This window comes from Canis lupus, chromosome 17, assembly GCF_011100685.1.
Source record: "Canis lupus familiaris isolate Mischka breed German Shepherd chromosome 17, alternate assembly UU_Cfam_GSD_1.0, whole genome shotgun sequence".
NCBI classification, from domain to species: Eukaryota; Metazoa; Chordata; class Mammalia; order Carnivora; family Canidae; genus Canis; species Canis lupus.
In genome coordinates, this window is record NC_049238.1 from 55,388,643 (window position 1) to 55,405,451 (window position 16,809).

At 37.0% G+C, this 16,809-nt stretch overlaps 1 protein-coding gene across 7 annotated transcripts in view; it reads left to right on the forward strand.

The window, feature by feature from the left end:
* Nucleotides 1-16,809, forward strand: part of MAN1A2 (mannosidase alpha class 1A member 2) — a 213,134-nt gene that overhangs the window by 163,774 nt on the left and 32,551 nt on the right. Inside the window, exon 13 of one of the 7 annotated variants that reach the window (XR_005372644.1) lies at nucleotides 5,803-5,919. The exons of 4 other annotated variants lie outside the window; for them this stretch is intronic. Coding sequence is in view for 1 of the 3 variants with exons in the window: in XM_038561894.1 (XP_038417822.1) it covers nucleotides 2,494-2,497 (4 nt within the window). In the remaining 2 variants the exon portion in view is untranslated. Of the gene's footprint in view, nucleotides 1-2,493; nucleotides 3,508-5,802; nucleotides 5,920-15,357; nucleotides 15,492-16,809 lie in introns of those variants that run through there. 2 more of the 7 variants (XR_005372645.1, XM_038561894.1) reach the window with 2 other exon arrangements.

Genomic DNA, 16,809 nt, shown 5'->3' on the forward strand with positions numbered 1-16,809 from the left:
TCCTCAAACAATGATGTTATAGAAGATGCCAAACTCTTACTTTCTCTTATTCTTTATAAAAACTAATGGCATAATATAGAATGCATTTGGGTCAAAGACATTTCTGTGAAGACTAATATAGGCTTATATTTTTCTTACTATTAAGATAAAACTACAGGGGAATGAAGAGTAGTATGACTTCACAGATTTTTCTCAAAAACCAGTTAATTTAAACAGGCCTTTATGAGAAGCTAAGTTAACTTTTAACTGAAGATTGTATATTCTATCAAGTGGTTCAGATTTATTGTTAATTTGTTAAAGGGCAATCTATTAGTTTTTAGCTACCAGAGATGGTAACTGATTAGCTTGGCATTAGCAAAGTTAAATGTAAAAACCTGTGTTCTTGTACTAGTTGAGGCGCCATTTAATCTTTTCCATATTGTTGGGATGCTGTACTGTAGGTGTACTTATAGCTAGATGTTGTTCTCCAGAAGATACTGTGTCCTCTGTTTCTTTTGTTTCCCTGAGTAGCTGCTAATTTGATTATTGCTAAAGCATGTATACTGATGCCATGATAAAAACTATGAAATGAGTAAGGTCAGAGATAGATTCCTTCAAAGCCTCTTTCCTTAAAACTCTTAATTCTAGTAGAGGAAATAAAACATACAGATTTGCAAAAAAAAAAAATGTTATACATAGTAAGTGTATGAGAGAGATGTTAATAGAGGTAGAGCAAGTTTTCTGGAGGAGTAAGAGTTTACTTAACCTAGAAAGCATAAAGGAAGACTTCATGGAAGTGGTGGCATTTAAACCAGACTTGAAGGCAAGATGGGGGTAGAGTAGGGTGAATCAGTATTTGGGGAATAGTTCTAAGGCAGACAATGAAATATTAAGGATGAGATACAAGCACTCTTTAGTTCATTGGCAAGTGCTAGTATCTTACTAGATCTAGAGCAGTTCGGAAAGAAGGAAGAGTATGAGATAACTGTAAAGTTTTCAGTGTGGGTAACTGTAAAGATTAGGACACCAAGTTGTAAGAAGAAATAGATTTTCAGAAAAGATAATGAGTTACTTTTGACATATGTTCCCAAGAGGCATTTGAAAATATAGATCTGGAGCTCAAAATACAAGTTCAGGAAGATTTTTGAGGATGAGCAGAAAAGAAAGCATGCATCTGATCCTTTGAAGATGCCTACATGTAACAAAGGAGGTGTTTGAGGTTAGCTTGGCAGAGTGAGCACTTGTATTTATCCTCCACTCTCTCTTGAAAGCCATTAAAATGATTATAGAGGGCTAAGAAGGTGTAAAGGACAAAGACGAAAGAAACGAGAAAGAAATGAACAGCAGATGGAGATGTCAACACATTGGAGATGTCAGCACATTTTTAGAAGATGGAAGACAGAGCTAAGCACCTGCATGGGGAGAGGCTAACTGAAAGAAACTGGGGAATACTTCAGAACCTTGGAGAGACTCAGTAGGGTACCTGGTAGGATGGAGAACTGTAGAATTTCTGACTAAGTTTATACAAGGAGTGGCTATATACCCCTGCCTCATCTCTACTGTGAATGAAACTTGAAATTTCTTGTCTGAAGAGGTCAAATCAAGGAGGCTGTGGATTGAGGGATGCCAGGTGCAGCTGAAAGAACTCAGGAGATTGGAGCATTCCTTTCTAGGAAATGGGTCAGCCTATAAGAAGAAAAACTAGAGATACAGTTATGTGAGATTCCCTCAGCAAAATGACCACATCCCCCTATCCCCCAGTGGTGCAGCCATCAGTGAATGCCAACATACCTACAGTTTCTAATATGCATTAGGGACCTCACTTTTAAATATTAATGGGCGGTATTGACTTAGAAATACGTAACAAACTAGACGTTTATGTATGTGTACAGTTTATTTAAAAAAACAAAATATGAATACAACAAGGTAACTCAAGAAAATATCCCAGCACTGAAGGATATGAGTTTCCAGATTGAAAGCAGCCATCAAGATGCTAGCACAGTGGATGAAAGCAGACCCATACCAAGGCACAGTGCCGTATTCAGAACCCTTGGGGTAAAGGGAGGACCTAACAGCTTCCAAGGAGAGGGGGAGTAAAAGCCTTGGGAAAATTATCTGACATTAGGATGGCTTCAGACTCTTCCAGAGCAACAGTAAACCTGGAAGCAATGGAGCAGTATCTTCAAAATTTTGAGAGAAAATTGATTCCAACATAGCATTACAAATTTTTAGTCATACAGGGTCTCAAAAGTCTACTTTCTAAGTTAACGTCTTGGAGGATATATGCTAACAAAACTGAGTATAAACCAAACAGAAGACCTGGAATGTATGGAATAAGTGAAAGGAAGATCAAGAAGGTTATGAATCTAGATTGAGTGTGACAGAAGGCTCTGAAGAGGTTTTTCTCAAGAGTAAATTTATAGAATGTTCCTATCTGAATATTTTGAAAGGAGATTTTGACAAAGATTTTGGAATATTATTAGTAATAAATATAACACAATCTGCTTTTTTTAGGTGAAGGGAGGAATTATGTAAGAAAGGGAAAAGCGAAGGGGAATTTCAGTGAAGAGAAGTTGCTTAACTTGAAGCCTTTTGTTTGGGATCTGGATTGTTTTTACAAAATAGGTAAATAATACCACCGTGCCACATTTGTCCAGTTGCAAGAAAGAGAAATATGTTCTTTGATAATGGATGTTTTCTCCAAGAATCATCTTTTCATTGGTTTTTATTGTAATAGGAGCTGGTCCAAAGCCCCTTACACTACAAGAATTCCAAGATACGTATTTTTTTTTAAGATTTTATTTATTTATTCATGAAAGACACACACAGAGAGAGGCAGAGACACAGGCAGAGGGAGAAGCAGGCTCCATGTAGGGAGCCCGATGCCAGAATTGATCCCAGGACCCGGGGATCACGACCTGAGCCAAAGGAAAAGGCTCAAGTGCTGAGCCACCCGGGCGTCCAAGAGACATATCTGTACCTCTGTATCTACATCTGTTAACCTAGGTTTGATTTAGCTTTTATGTTGCATCCTTTTTTTTTTCTTTTTTCTTTTCTTTTTTTTTGTTGCATCCTTTTTTTGAAGGTCTGATAAATTGAGAAAAGTGTACATATTGAAGATACATTTCTCTCTGTTTTTCTGAGTTCGTGTATTTTAGACATTAAATCGCTATAAGAAATCACAGGTTAATTGGAATCATAGTCCTCTTAAGTTTGTTATTGAAAGAGAAACACCATAAAGACCAAGTTTACCACCACAACTTGTCTGCTTTCACTGGCAAAATCTCTGGGGCAGAAACTGTATTTTTGTGTGTCTTTGTGTGAATCTTGCTTTACTCCTTTCCTAGCTTTAAAAATTCAAACTTTGAATATAATAGCAAAATTCTGGAAAACTATGTAAGAATATGTCAAGGTTCTTAGTCAAAGCTATGGAAAAAGTTTTATTACAAGGGTTTTTATTACCATTATAAAAATAATTATTACAAAAAAAATAATTATTACATGCTCAATAATAATTGAATGATTAAATAAATTTTGACACTTCCACAGTATAGATATTATGGAGTCACTAGTAGTTATGGACTCTTCATAATATCAATTAGGCTATTGTGTGCATGTATATGTGTGTGTAAAATAAAACATGTAAATAAACATCTTCATGTGTATTTCAACATCAAAAGCATTCTGTTTTTATTTTTATAATCAGAAAAAGTCTTTTAAATAAATTAAACTGCAACCATATTTTCCTGTGTTAGATTTAGTTGCTGTTTTTATGCCTAGAATCAAAAGGAAGATTTTTGAGCTGCAAGAAAATTTAGAGGTCATTCAGTCCAACAGAAACCGCCAACAATCCATTTCTTCCTCCTACACACATTCCCAATGCTAAAAGTCTCTTTACAACATACAGAGTATTTTGTCATAGAGTCTTTTCTTAATCTTTTCAGTTGATGGGCAGCTTGCTGCCTCAAAAGACCAACCCATGCCACTGTTCAAAAGCTTTTTGTTAGAAAAACCTTATTTTCAGTTAAAATCTGCTTCACTGTGAGTTCCATTCAGTGATCCATGTTTTGCTCTTTGGAAATGTACAGTCTTCTGCATATATGTTCACTAAAAATACTTGTATTTGCTAGGCTAAACACTGCAAGTTTGTGTACTATTTCTTTCTGTGAAAGCAGTGTGCTTGCCTTCTCTGGAGATGAGGGCTTGGTTTTCTAGACTGAACACTATGTTTAAGATGTGGTTAAACCAGTGCATGCAGGTTACCAGTCCTTACTTTGATCATTATATTTGCATCGGTGAAAATAATACTGTATTCTATTTTCTGCTAACCCTGTCAACATAGCTTGAAATTTTGCTGTAGATCTTTTGGGAAGGAGGGGCATGAACTAATAGGATAATTATTTTCTCTCATACTTGTTATGATGAATTTTTCTGAGATTTATTTCATTTATCTTTATACTTATTGCACTTTGTTAGGCTTAATGTATTCTAATTTGTTGAAATTTTTTTAACTCTTGAGTTTTTCATTTAATATTTTAGATATTCTAGCTTTGTGTCACTCACGGATTTAATCAATGTGCCTTCTCTATATGTACCCAATAATCATATGATACAAACATCTAACCATGAATTCTCAGCCAGTACATATTTATCTCTTTCCCTTAGTAGCTGTGTGACTTTGGACAAGTTAACTGAATTTTCTGCTTCAGTTTTTTCCTATGTAAAAAGGGAATTAATAATAGTATCACCTGAAAGAGTTGTTATGGAGATTAATATAGTGAAGCATTTAGAATTTTATCTGGCACAAAATACAACACAGCAGGTGGAAAATCGCTGTAGGACAGTAGGGCTAGCAGCCAGGGAACAAAGCTAGATATGAAGCAAAGGAGAACAAGGACAGACTGGAACTCAAAAGGACAAGTGATCCCATATCTGTGTCTCACTGCCTCCAACTTTGATAAGCAGCTAATTTGCAGAAGAAGCTGGCACCTGTTGCCATGGGGCCATCCATGCCTGGCTTAGGTATTGGAAAAATTGCTAAGGAACTCCACAGGAGCTGCAGGTGCTGAAGGTCTGGCCAGGCAGTCACTGGCAAGTGCGTCATATTAATAGCATATAGCAGCACTACATTCCCCTGAAAGCATCGTGGATGCTACTTTACTTCCGCCACCAAATCACGTGGGTGCATATGTTTTTGTAGCCAATCCCAACTTAGAACCATACAGAAATATTTCCGACAAATATCCTTCCAGCTCAGCTATGTTCGACAAAGTATACAATCACTGCAGGAGACAAGCCCTTCCAGACAATGAAAGAAATTATAAGTTACTTTATATCCTATAATATGCAATATTTGTACATAAAAGACCAAGGCTTAATGTGGCTGTTTTTAATATAGTTTACTTTTTAAATTATAAAAATAATGTGTGGAAATGGCAAAATGAATTAAATATTAACATGACTCAGAAAAAGTTTCTCTGTATTTCACATCCAGGCTTATGTCCCAGAAATAACTATTATTTATATATATTTATATATATATATAAAAATGTATATATACACACACATATATATGCATATATATACACACACACACACATATATATTTTTTTTTTTTTGAAGTTCGATTGGCCAACATATGGTATAACACCCAGTGCTCATCCCGTCAAGTGCAGAGGTAACTATCCTTTGAATAGTATCCTTTTAGAAGTTTTCTGGGTATAACCAAGCATATAAAAAATATATTTATAATGTACATCCTTTTAATAGCCTTTTTTCCCCTGCTGTTCTGAGACTTGCTATTTCATCTTACTCTTTATCTAGAAAAGGTTTCCATATGGACACATAAATCCAATGAGGAATATGTCATTTGTTTATGATCAGCAGCTTATTGTTAGATATAGAAGTTGGTTCTCGTTTTTTGCAGTTATCAACAGTTCAGTGAGTACCCTTTTACATATTATCTCTCCTCCCTGTATGAATACAAATATTGGCTAGATTCCTAGCAGAAAAATGGTTGGGTCAAGGGGCATGTGCATTTGACTTCACAAAACTTCTCACAGATACATAAAGCTCTGGAAGTTCAGGGGAAGAAAATGTTTTAGAAAATTAGCTAGTCAGAAATGTTAGAATCAAGAGAATATTCTGAGAATAAAACATTTAGATAGTACTTGATAGGTGAAGTAAGATTTGAATGAGCAGGCTTTTTAAAAGTCAGTCTTAAATTATTTTATATTTTTAAGTGATTCAGAATAAACTCAGACAAGAGAATAAGCCACTTAAATTTTTTTCTGTAGGTTAAGAACACAGATAAAAGCAATGAGAGAGGTTCTTAGGACATTAGTGGGGATGAAAGTGTTAGCATTTGCTCACCTTTTCAAACTATTGTTTCCTGGGATCCTTAATTGTACCTCTTCATTCTGTGTGTCTGAACCTCTTTGTCCTTATCTCCTAAGTAAATGGTGATCAAATAGAGAAATGATACAGTGTAAGTGTAGTATATGAAATAATTCATCCAACAGATAGTAAAGTGTCTCATATGTGCCTTCGCTGTTTTATGTGATAGGAATACATCAGTGAATATAATAGAGAACAGTCTTGACGTCAAGGAACTTACAGATTGCGTTCCTACACTCCTTAACTTACAATTGCTGTATTTTTTGAGTGCCTGCCCATAAAAATAGGCCCCATGTGTGTATATCATCTGTACTTATCATTATTTTCTCCCCTTGCCCTGCTCTGTTTTTTTCAGCACTATTACCACCTGATACTTAATGTTTGTCTTTTATCTGTCTCTCCCAGTAAGTAGAATGCAAGCGCATAATTGTGGGAACTTTTCCTTTTAACTCCTCTCACCTCCCTAGCACCCAGCACACAGTGCATGAGGCACTCAATAAATATGTGTTATGTAAGGAAAAAGTTGGCTATTTGCCTCTGTACGCTGATGCTCTTAAGTAGTAGTTTGTTTTTCAGCTTTATTGAGATCTAATTGACGTACAACATTGTGTAAGTGTAAGGTATGCAGTGTGATTATTTAATACATTTGTATATTGCTATATGGTTACCACCTGCAGTGTTAGCTAACACCTCCATCATGTCACACTTAGCATTTCTTTTTTGTTATGAGAGCATTTAAGAGCTCTTAGCAGCTTTCAAGTATATAATACAGCATTGTTAACTGTAATCATAAAGCTGTATATTAGATCCCCAGAACTTATTTCTAACTGGAAGTTTGTACCCTTTGACTACATCTCCGCAGTCCCCCAACCCCACTCCTCAGACCCTTGTAATCCCCATTCTACTCTGTTTCTATATGAGTATGGCCTTTGAAGATTCCACATATGGATATCATACAGTCTTTGTCCTTTCTTGTCTGACTTATCTCAGTATAATGCTGTCAAGATCCATCCATGTTGCAAATGGAAGGATTTCCTTCTTTCTCATGGCTGAATAGTATTCCTGTGTGTGTGTGTGTGTGTGTGTGTGTATGTAGACACCATATCTTCTTTATCCATTCATCTGTTGGAGGACAGTTAGGTTGCTTTCATATCTTGGCTATTGTGAAGCTTAGCTAATGGTACAGTAAACATGGGCATACACATAGATCCCTTCGAGATCCTGTTTTCATTTCCTGTGGATATATACCCAAAAGTAGGATTGCTGGATCATACGCCAGTTCTATTTTTAATTTTTTGAGGAATCTCCATGCTGTTTTCCATAGTGGCTGCACCAGTTTGCATTCCCTCCCAACAGTGCGCAGTGTTACCTTATTGTCCACATTTCTGCCACTGCTGTCTCTTCTTTTTTATGATAGCCATTTTAACAGGTGTGAGTTGATATTATTGTGGTTTTGATTTGCATTTCGCTGATAATTAGTGATGTTGAACATCTGCCTGTGCCTCTTGGTCATTTGTCTTTGGGGGAAAATATCTATTTAATTGGTCTCCCCACTTTTTAATTGAACTAATTTTCGTTATTGAGTTGCAAGAGTTATTTATATATTTTCTATGTTAACCCCTTTTATATATATATTTATATATATATATATATGGTTTGCAGATATTTTCTCTGATTCTGTAGGTTGTCTTCCATTTTTTTATTGTTTGTTTTGCTGTGCAGAGCCTTTAATTTGATGTGGTTCCACATGTTTATTTTTGCCTTTGTTGTATGTGCTTTTGGTGTCATAACCACAAAATCATTGCCAAGACACATGTCAAGGAGCTCTTTCTCTGTTTTCTTCCAGGAGTTTTGCAGTTTCAGGTCTTAAGTAGTTTTTAATCGTATTGTTTTGTCATTTCTTAAGTTTTTATTTGAGTAATCTCCACCCAATGTGGAGCTCAAATTCATGAACCCGAGATCAAGAGTCTCATGTTCTTCCAACTGAGCCAGCCAGGTGCCCCTGTAATTGTATTTTTTAAGGCATTCTTTGATCATCATATATAAAATTTCAGATTGCTCCAGTTTCTATCATTTCTCCTTACTTTAACTTTTCTCCATAGCACCCAATTTCTAACATGCTATATAATTTCTATAGATATTCTCCATCTTAGAGTATAAACTCCATGAAGGCAGTGATTTTTGTATATTTTAGTTACTGTTGTATCTTCAGTGTCTATGGTGAGAACACACATACTTGCTTCAAAATTAAGTATTTGTTGAATAAAGGATTGAATTGCTTGATTCCAGGAGAGACAGCTGAAAAACAGCAATTTTATAAGATATTTCAAAAATGGGAGCAGGAGAGAAAAGAGAATGACGGACCTATTTTATGTCTTAGTTGAGGCTCTGGGCTTGAACTCAGAACTCACTTTGTGCTAGAAGATCATTACCAGTGAATGAGTGAGAGAATTGATGAAGCAAGAAGAAAAGGCCCACAAGATATGAAAAGTAGGGAGGTCAGGAGAGTGGATCTGTTTTCAGTAGAGTCACAGGTTCAGATGCCCACATGAGGGAGAGAAGCAGAAACAGTCCAAACTAACTAGTTTTAGAATCTAGGTAAAGTTGGTAAACGTAGCACAGTGATTCTTAAGCTTGAGCTCACATCAGAATCATCTGGAAAGCTTGTTAAAACACAAGATGGCCATGCTCCATCACCAGAGTTTCTTGATTAGTATGTCTTGCGTGGGGTCTAAGAATCTGCATTTGTAACAAGTTCCCAGGTGATGCTGATGCTACTGGTCTGGAGGATCACACTTTGAGGAACTGCTGACACCTGTGAGTCAATAACCATGTATAAGAGAAGTTAGGGGTCAAGGGATTACCTGTGCTGCTGAGGGATAGCCAGTATACCATGAGGTCAGGTGGGCAAATCAACAGCTATCTTTATGCATTCCAGTCTCCTCAGGTAGTAACTGGAGGACCATGGTCTACATGGTTTTTTAACACCTCTTAGGACTTACCACAGTGTCACAGTGCAGTCCAGATATTACACAGTAGGGACACACTCATACACAGAGTGAATTTCACTAGCACTATTTAATAGAAGCATTTTGTCAGTTTCAAGCCTGTGTTAACTTTGAAATATCCTTACCTTTTTTTTTTCCTGCAGTAGAGGGAGCTATAGTCCAAACTGTATTTATTTAGCAGTAGCACCTAATAGGATTATTTTCCTTTAACATCCTTTTTGTTTAGTCTTTTTTTTTTTTAACTTTAAAAATCCACTTTAATGAAGTATTTTAAAGGTGCAGTTTATTGTCTTTGAGCAACTATGTAAGCCTGGGTAACTACCACCCATTACTATGGAATACTTTAATCCTAGTCTTGTGATTTCCACCCTACCCCCAAATACATAGCTGCTTTAAGTCACTACAGGTTGTCTGTCTAGAATTTCATATAATTGGAATCCTGCAGTATGCACTTATTTTTGTCTGCCTTTTTTTAAAAGATTTTATTTAGTTAGTCATGAGTAACAGAGAGAGAGGCAGAGACATAGGCAGAGGGAGAAGCAGGCTCCCTGTGGGGAGCCCGATGTGAGACTTGATCCCAGAACCCCAGGATCACGACCTGAGTTGAAGGCAGACACTCAACCACTGAGCCACCCAGGTGCTCCTGTCTGCCATTTTATTCAGCATAATGTTTTTTAGATTAATCAGTGTTGTTACATGTGTCAGTAGTTCACTTTTTCCTCTTGGTAAGAAGGATTCTGTTGTATGGATATACCACATTTTCTGTATCTGTTCTCTTTTTGATGCCATGAGTCATAGGCTTTAGAAGGGAATCGGGGAAGAAAGGAATTGTGCTCATTTACCATTTATTTGACTACATGTTTAAGCATCTTGCTCTTAATTTTTTCTTTCTAGGAAGTTTTTAATGTTTCCCTTAAAAGTAATGGTATCTGCTGTTATCAAATAAAATTCTAAATGTTGCTAATCTTGCTGCTGCTTAAAGTAGAGATGGCATAGATGGAACCATAGCAGGCAAAATTTGTGGCAACAGTCTTCCTCTCAAAACTCAGTTATTGTTGCCTAAAGTTTGTTACTCAAAGTTTGCTCTGACTTTTAAAAAAAATTCTAGTGAAACTTTCAGTTCTCCCTTTGCAAAGAATTTTACTGATCAAGTTTTTCTTGATATTTAGCTAGGTTTGCTAATTAGCCGTTCTTTCTAAAGGGAGTATTTTAGTATGATAAAGAAAACTAGTGATACATGAGGAGAGTATTAGACTTGTGATCAAGAAGTATACGAAAATGTTAATTATAGCATCTAGGAGGTAAGCGGGTATGGGTTTCACTGTAAAATTCTTTCAACGTTTCTGAAGTTTGAAGGTTTTATAGTAAAATACTAGGGCAGGGAGGAGGAGAAAGCCTAGTGAATTGTTGCCCAGGACAGATAATGTTACTGATGTTGCTACCCTGTCCTCCAGTAGTTCTGGTTCTCCTTTTTATAGCCCCTGTTATCTGCCTGTGCCTATAAAGTTATTCTCAGTAAAAGCAAATGAAAGCAGAGTTAGCCAGCTACTAGACTATTAAAGCTAATCCCCTAGTGAACAAGGTTTTGAAGTAGGTTCAAAGACAGTTCTGATAATGGTTTTGTCAGTAAAACATCAAGAGTAGTAGTACTTTTAAGTTTATAAGCAAAAGCGTCCAAGTAATATATTTGGGAGAGAGGGAGGAATCAATTATATTACTGGGGTGAGGATTCTTAGCCAACGAAAAGACAGTTCAGGTGGGAAGACTGGAAAAAGAAAGCCACTATTCCCTTCCATTTATCTTTCATCTTTGATCTTGTCTGTAACTGGATCCTAAAGTTAACCTCCTGCCGTGAGAGAAGGAATACTTTTCCAACTGGATGAGAAAAGTGGCATTAAGTCTCCTGTTCTGTGCTGTTCTCTGCTCACTTAGCCCTGACAGCTGATTTGCAAACTAAGTCAAATCCATAAGTATTCATTAAGTAACTGCCCTCTTTTCAGAATTGTGCTATTTGGAAATTAAAGCGTATGAAGACTATAAGAAAACTAGACTGGCTAAAGAATATTCATTAGAAGTAATGGGGGTTAGGCTTCTAGAATCAAAATCAGGGAAATAGTATGGGTGAACATTGAAAACATTATGTTCAGTGAAATGAACCAGTCACAAAAAGGACATACTGTTAGGATTCCACTTATATGAAGTACCTGTAACCAAGCTGATAAGAACAGAAAGTAGAAGGTGGTGCCCAGGCGCTGAGGGAAGGAGAAAGGAGAATTGTTGCTTTAAAGGGTGTAGAATTTCAATTTTACAAGATGAAAGAGTTCAGGAATCTGTTTCACAGTTGTGTGAATATACCTAATAGTATTGTACTTAAAAATAGTTAAGATGGTAAATTTCTTTCTTTTTTTTAAGTGTAGTTGATACACAATGTTTTATTAGTTTCTGGTGTACAACATAATGATTCAACAACTCCATATATGCTATGCTTACCACAAGTATAGCTACCATCTGTCACCATACAGTGCTATTACCATTGGCCATATTTTCTGTTCTGTACCTTTTATCTCTATAACTTATTCATTTTATAACTGGAAGCCACTATCTCCTTCTCCCCTTCACACATTTTGCCCATCCCTCCACCTCTTCCCCTCTGACAACCCTCAGTTGGTTCTCTGTATTTATGGGTCTGATTCTGCTGTTTGTTTATTCATTTATTTTGTTTCTTATATTCCATGTATTAGTGAAATCATATGGTATTTGTGTTTCTCTGACTTCACTTAGCATAATTACCTGTAGGTTCATCCATGTTGTCACAAATGTCAAGATCTCATAAGATGGTAAATTTTATGTGTCTTTTTTACCACAATAAAAAAAAAAATAGAAAAGCAATGGCACGCCAGAAAGGGAATCATAAGGTAAATGCGAAGCATCTACACTTTGACCCCCAACCCTCCCCTCTAGCCCCTATAACTTATACCTGGGGCTGTAATGAAAGGAAAAAAAAAAAAAATACGGCTGAGAGAAAACTAGAGCCCCAAAGGAAGAAGAGTAATTTGTTATTTCAAATGATTGCAAGGATCCTAAGAAATTATATATCAGGGTACTGCTACAAATAGATAGCTAATGTTAAAGAAGGGAAAAGTTGGATTGAGAAAAATATAAGTAGATGGATTTAATGTTCATTTTCACAAAATTCTAGAAAGTCATATGACTTTGATATGAAGACTGTAGAGAAGAATTAGTGATAAAGAAGAGCCAAAAAGGCTTCCTCAGAACAAGTTCTTGTTGGACCAACTCTAATGTTCATTTTGGATTGGTTTAATAATAGAGGATTAAGATTCTCCATGAATGTACATGGTGTTCAGCAGGTTGTTTGACAGAGTATCTCAAATGGAAGAGCGGGACTCTTCCTCCAAGATGAAGTAACAAGGCCAGGATTTACCCTTCCACCCAAAGCAAACAGATAATACATAGGAAACAATGGTTTTCAGAACAGTACAGAGGAAGCAGTGAAGGAGTGTGGCCTCTGAGGGATGGGAAACAGACCAAGAACCTTGAGTTTGCCCCAGCTTGCTGCCTTTATAGAGCTCATGGGCCACAGCACAGGGAGGAGGAACTGGGGCCAAATGCAGCAGCCTCCCTGAGGAGATCAGAGTTGTGAGCCCAAGGAAACTAAAATAGCTGGTATTTATAGGAAAGAAGCGGTGAGCTGCACAAAGAACCCAAGACAATCCCCCGGGAGTATCCAGTAGAGGGGAAAGAACTATCTGTACCTGAGTTGGGGGAAAGAATCATCAATGAGGAATTAAAAGGAACAGTTTATGGTGACCACACAGGGCCAAGAACAGTGTCTGTTCCCAGTAGCTTGACTGGAAAATCTCATAATTCATAGAGTACTGAGTAGAGTATTCAGGGTAGTCCTTCCTCAGTAGTGGGGAATAATCTACTGCCTTGGATCTGCATAGTAAATCACAAAAACAAGACCTGAAAGGATGAAACTGTTTTCAAGTAACTTAACTATATAACTGAACAAAACTCAAGATTTATAGGAATACAAGATTATCTAGCAACCAAAAGATAAGACTCATGATACATACCTGGCATCCAGCCAAAGATAACATGTATGCAGACAGGCCTCAAGGCATGACCAATAATGAAAATAATCAACTGAAACTAACTCAGAACTCATATAGCTGTTAGAATTAGCAGATGACATTAAAGCAGTTATTATTATATTCAAAAAATTAAATAGAGACATGGAAGATACAAAACCTTAATCCAACTTCTAGAAATGGAAACTGCAATGTCTGAATTGAATGATACACCATAGAGGATTGAACAACATGCAACCCAATTTAAAACCTGGCAAAAGAATTAAACAGATACTTCATAAAAGAAGATCCAAGGATGGCAAGTAAACTCATGAAAAAAAATATTCAACATGATTAGTACAGATTACAATTACAGTGAGACACTAGTGAATGAGACGATCAAAATAGACCCACACTTGCAGAGTGACCTCCCTTTACTTTCTGACTGTGGACTTATGTGGAGATGTAAGGTAAGGCATAGAACATCTTCTAATTCTAAGAAGAAAGTCAAGAAAATCATGAAGATCCTAACGACCTGGGAAAAAAAAATTGGAAACTGGATCTTTTGCCAACCCAGAAAATCCTCCATGTAGCAGAGAAAAAAAAACATTTTAGGAAACATTTTTATCGTTGGATAAGCATGAAAGCAGGCTGCAGTCTGCATCACAGGCGGATTGCAAAGACAGGAAGAAATTTCACCTTCCCATATAACCAAGCAGACACAATCCATTGCCATACGTGTTCTAAGATAAATTGTAATTTGTCCTTCTGTAAGAGTGCTTCCTCCACAGCACCATTTGCTTTACATAGTTCATTCTAAATTCACGTGGTAACTGGGGTGATCATCTGTGTTAATTGTCTTTATCCAAAGGAAAACCAACACTTCTGTCTCTGATAAGGGTTAGTTAACAGCTTTGGAGAGAAAGGCACCTACGCTAGCATCCACAGTGATAGGGACATTGGGGTGCATCTTCCTTTATGTTTATGTTGCAAAGGCAGACCTAGAGGAGAAACTAAATTGTAAAGTTGGCAAGAGGTTTGCTCAACTTTTAAAAAGATTTATGTACATCTCAGACAGTTTTCTCAAGGCAGTGATCTAAGAAGAGGGAAAGAAGGATAAGGTGTTTTGGCACCTGGAAAAAATTAATATTTTATTAACCTTTACAAAACTTACAGCTCTGATAGTGTTTTATTGCTGAATGAACTAGCCTTTGTTACCATCTACCTCTGGGCTTTTTGTTACAGAAGCTGACTCCCACTGTTTATGTAGTTTAGGTATCCTGTATCCTGTAGGCAAAATCATCCTAACTTACTCAACTCCTAGGGGTAGAAGATCCCTCCCAGCTTCCTTATATCTCAGGACAAAGCCTGAACCATCAAAGAGCTCAGAAATGTCTGCTTTGTTCAGTTTATCTGTTTAAAAAAAATGTATATTTTGCAGTTGAATTTATATTATACCCGCATTAGCTTTAGTATTTCTTTCTTCCCCACCCCTGCCCCTTAAAAAAGAAGAAACTTTAAGACTTGAGAAAAGATGTAGGGAAGAGAGAGAGGGGTAAGTCTTTTTGGAGAGATTAAAATTATATTCTAACCAGTCTGTTAAAGACATTATTTAAACCCAAGTATAAATGAAATGGAAGTTTTAAGTCAATTATTTTTCAAACAATCTAAGGAGGTTTTGTTTTTTAGTTACATTCACATGTAAGCCTTTTTAGAGTTGTAGTGTCTTTCCATGATACACTGGATATTTCCATTGGTAGTTGTCAGTTACCAAGTCTTGTTTGATAAGTCAACATAAAGGACTAAGTAAGTACATATTGACTTGACAGCCTGTTCTTTTAGCCTTACCGTTTCTCTATCAACACTTACATTTTTCTCCTCAGATTTGGTTGACTTTTCTTTCTGTAAAACTTGCCTGTTCAGTAGTAACTGAACCAGGTAACTAACTGGTAACTCAACCAACCCTTGTGTTGAGATGACTTCTGGTACCACCACCTCCTGAATACCTTGTCTTTAGGTAAGAGAAAGCTTAAAGAGACAACATATGAATAACATTTAGAAATAGCTCTAAAAGTAAGCTAACATCTGTTCAAACTGAAGTACTTAATAGCACCTTTCTTTATGCCTGTAGGCTTTTATCAGTGCCGCTTGTCATCTATTAAAACCATAGTTTTAAAAAAAATTCATATTTAAGGAAAAGTTAGTGTGGTAGTTGATTTAGATTGTAGACTTTCTCAACTTTTACAGCAAAGATCACGCTTCTCCAGTTGTTCTGTTTTTAAAATCCAGGTTACAAATCTTAAATGTGTATGTAATAGTATACCATGTCCTCAACATTCTTTTCTGAGTGTGTTATCCAACATAAAAAAGAATCGCTTAGCTATATTAATTTCAAGCATTGATTTTATTATAAATTTGTGAGTGTGTGGTGTGTGAGTACATGTGTTTGTGTGAGTACATGTGTGTGTGTGTATCTGTGTGTGTGTGTGTGTGTGTGTGTGTGTGTATGTACATCTAACCCCTGCTCTCTAGTCTTGCTCCAGGCCCTTGGGACCAAGCAGCAGTGCTAACAGTCTGTAGAGGTATCCCAGAGGTTGGGGGTAGGAGTTGCATTAGTTCTGAGGGCTGCCTTAACAAATTATCACAAACTCGATAGCATGACAGAAATTTATTCTCCCATAATTCTGGAGGCCTCAAGTCTGAAATCCATTCCCTCTAAAGATGGTCCATGACCTTGCAGCAGCATAGCTTTAATCCTTGCCTCTGGCTGCACATGACCTTCCTCCTTTTGTGCCTCTGGGTCCAAAACTCCCTTTCCTTTCTCCTATAAAGTTACAAGTCATTGGATTTAGGTGAGTCCTAAATGCAGGATGATTTCATCTCAAGATCCTTGACTGATTACATCCCCACAGACCCTATTTCCAAATAAGGTCACATTCTGAGGCTCCAGGTAGACATGAGTGGGAGAGGTGGCCACTACCATAGCATCCCCCAGGGAAAGGAATCATTTTGCAGGAAACTCTTGAATTTTCTGTCACTGTTCCTTCACACACTCCCGTCTCAAGAGATGACCAGGAGACCTGGGATTCCATAGAACATAGTGCTCCTGGGCACACTTGTGCTGAGAGCTCCCAGAGCTTCTAGTCTCCCTGCAGTAAGCACACTCAGCAGAGTCTCTTGCTATGACCAGCCAAGTATGTTTTTTTCAGTTCCAACTTCTCTGCCCATGACTTGGTGAATAAATCAGGTCTCAGTCCAGGGTCAGGGAGTGAGGCTCGAAGCCCTGTGACTTACTCTCCATTCCAGCTTTACCCAGTTACAATATTGATAGGCAG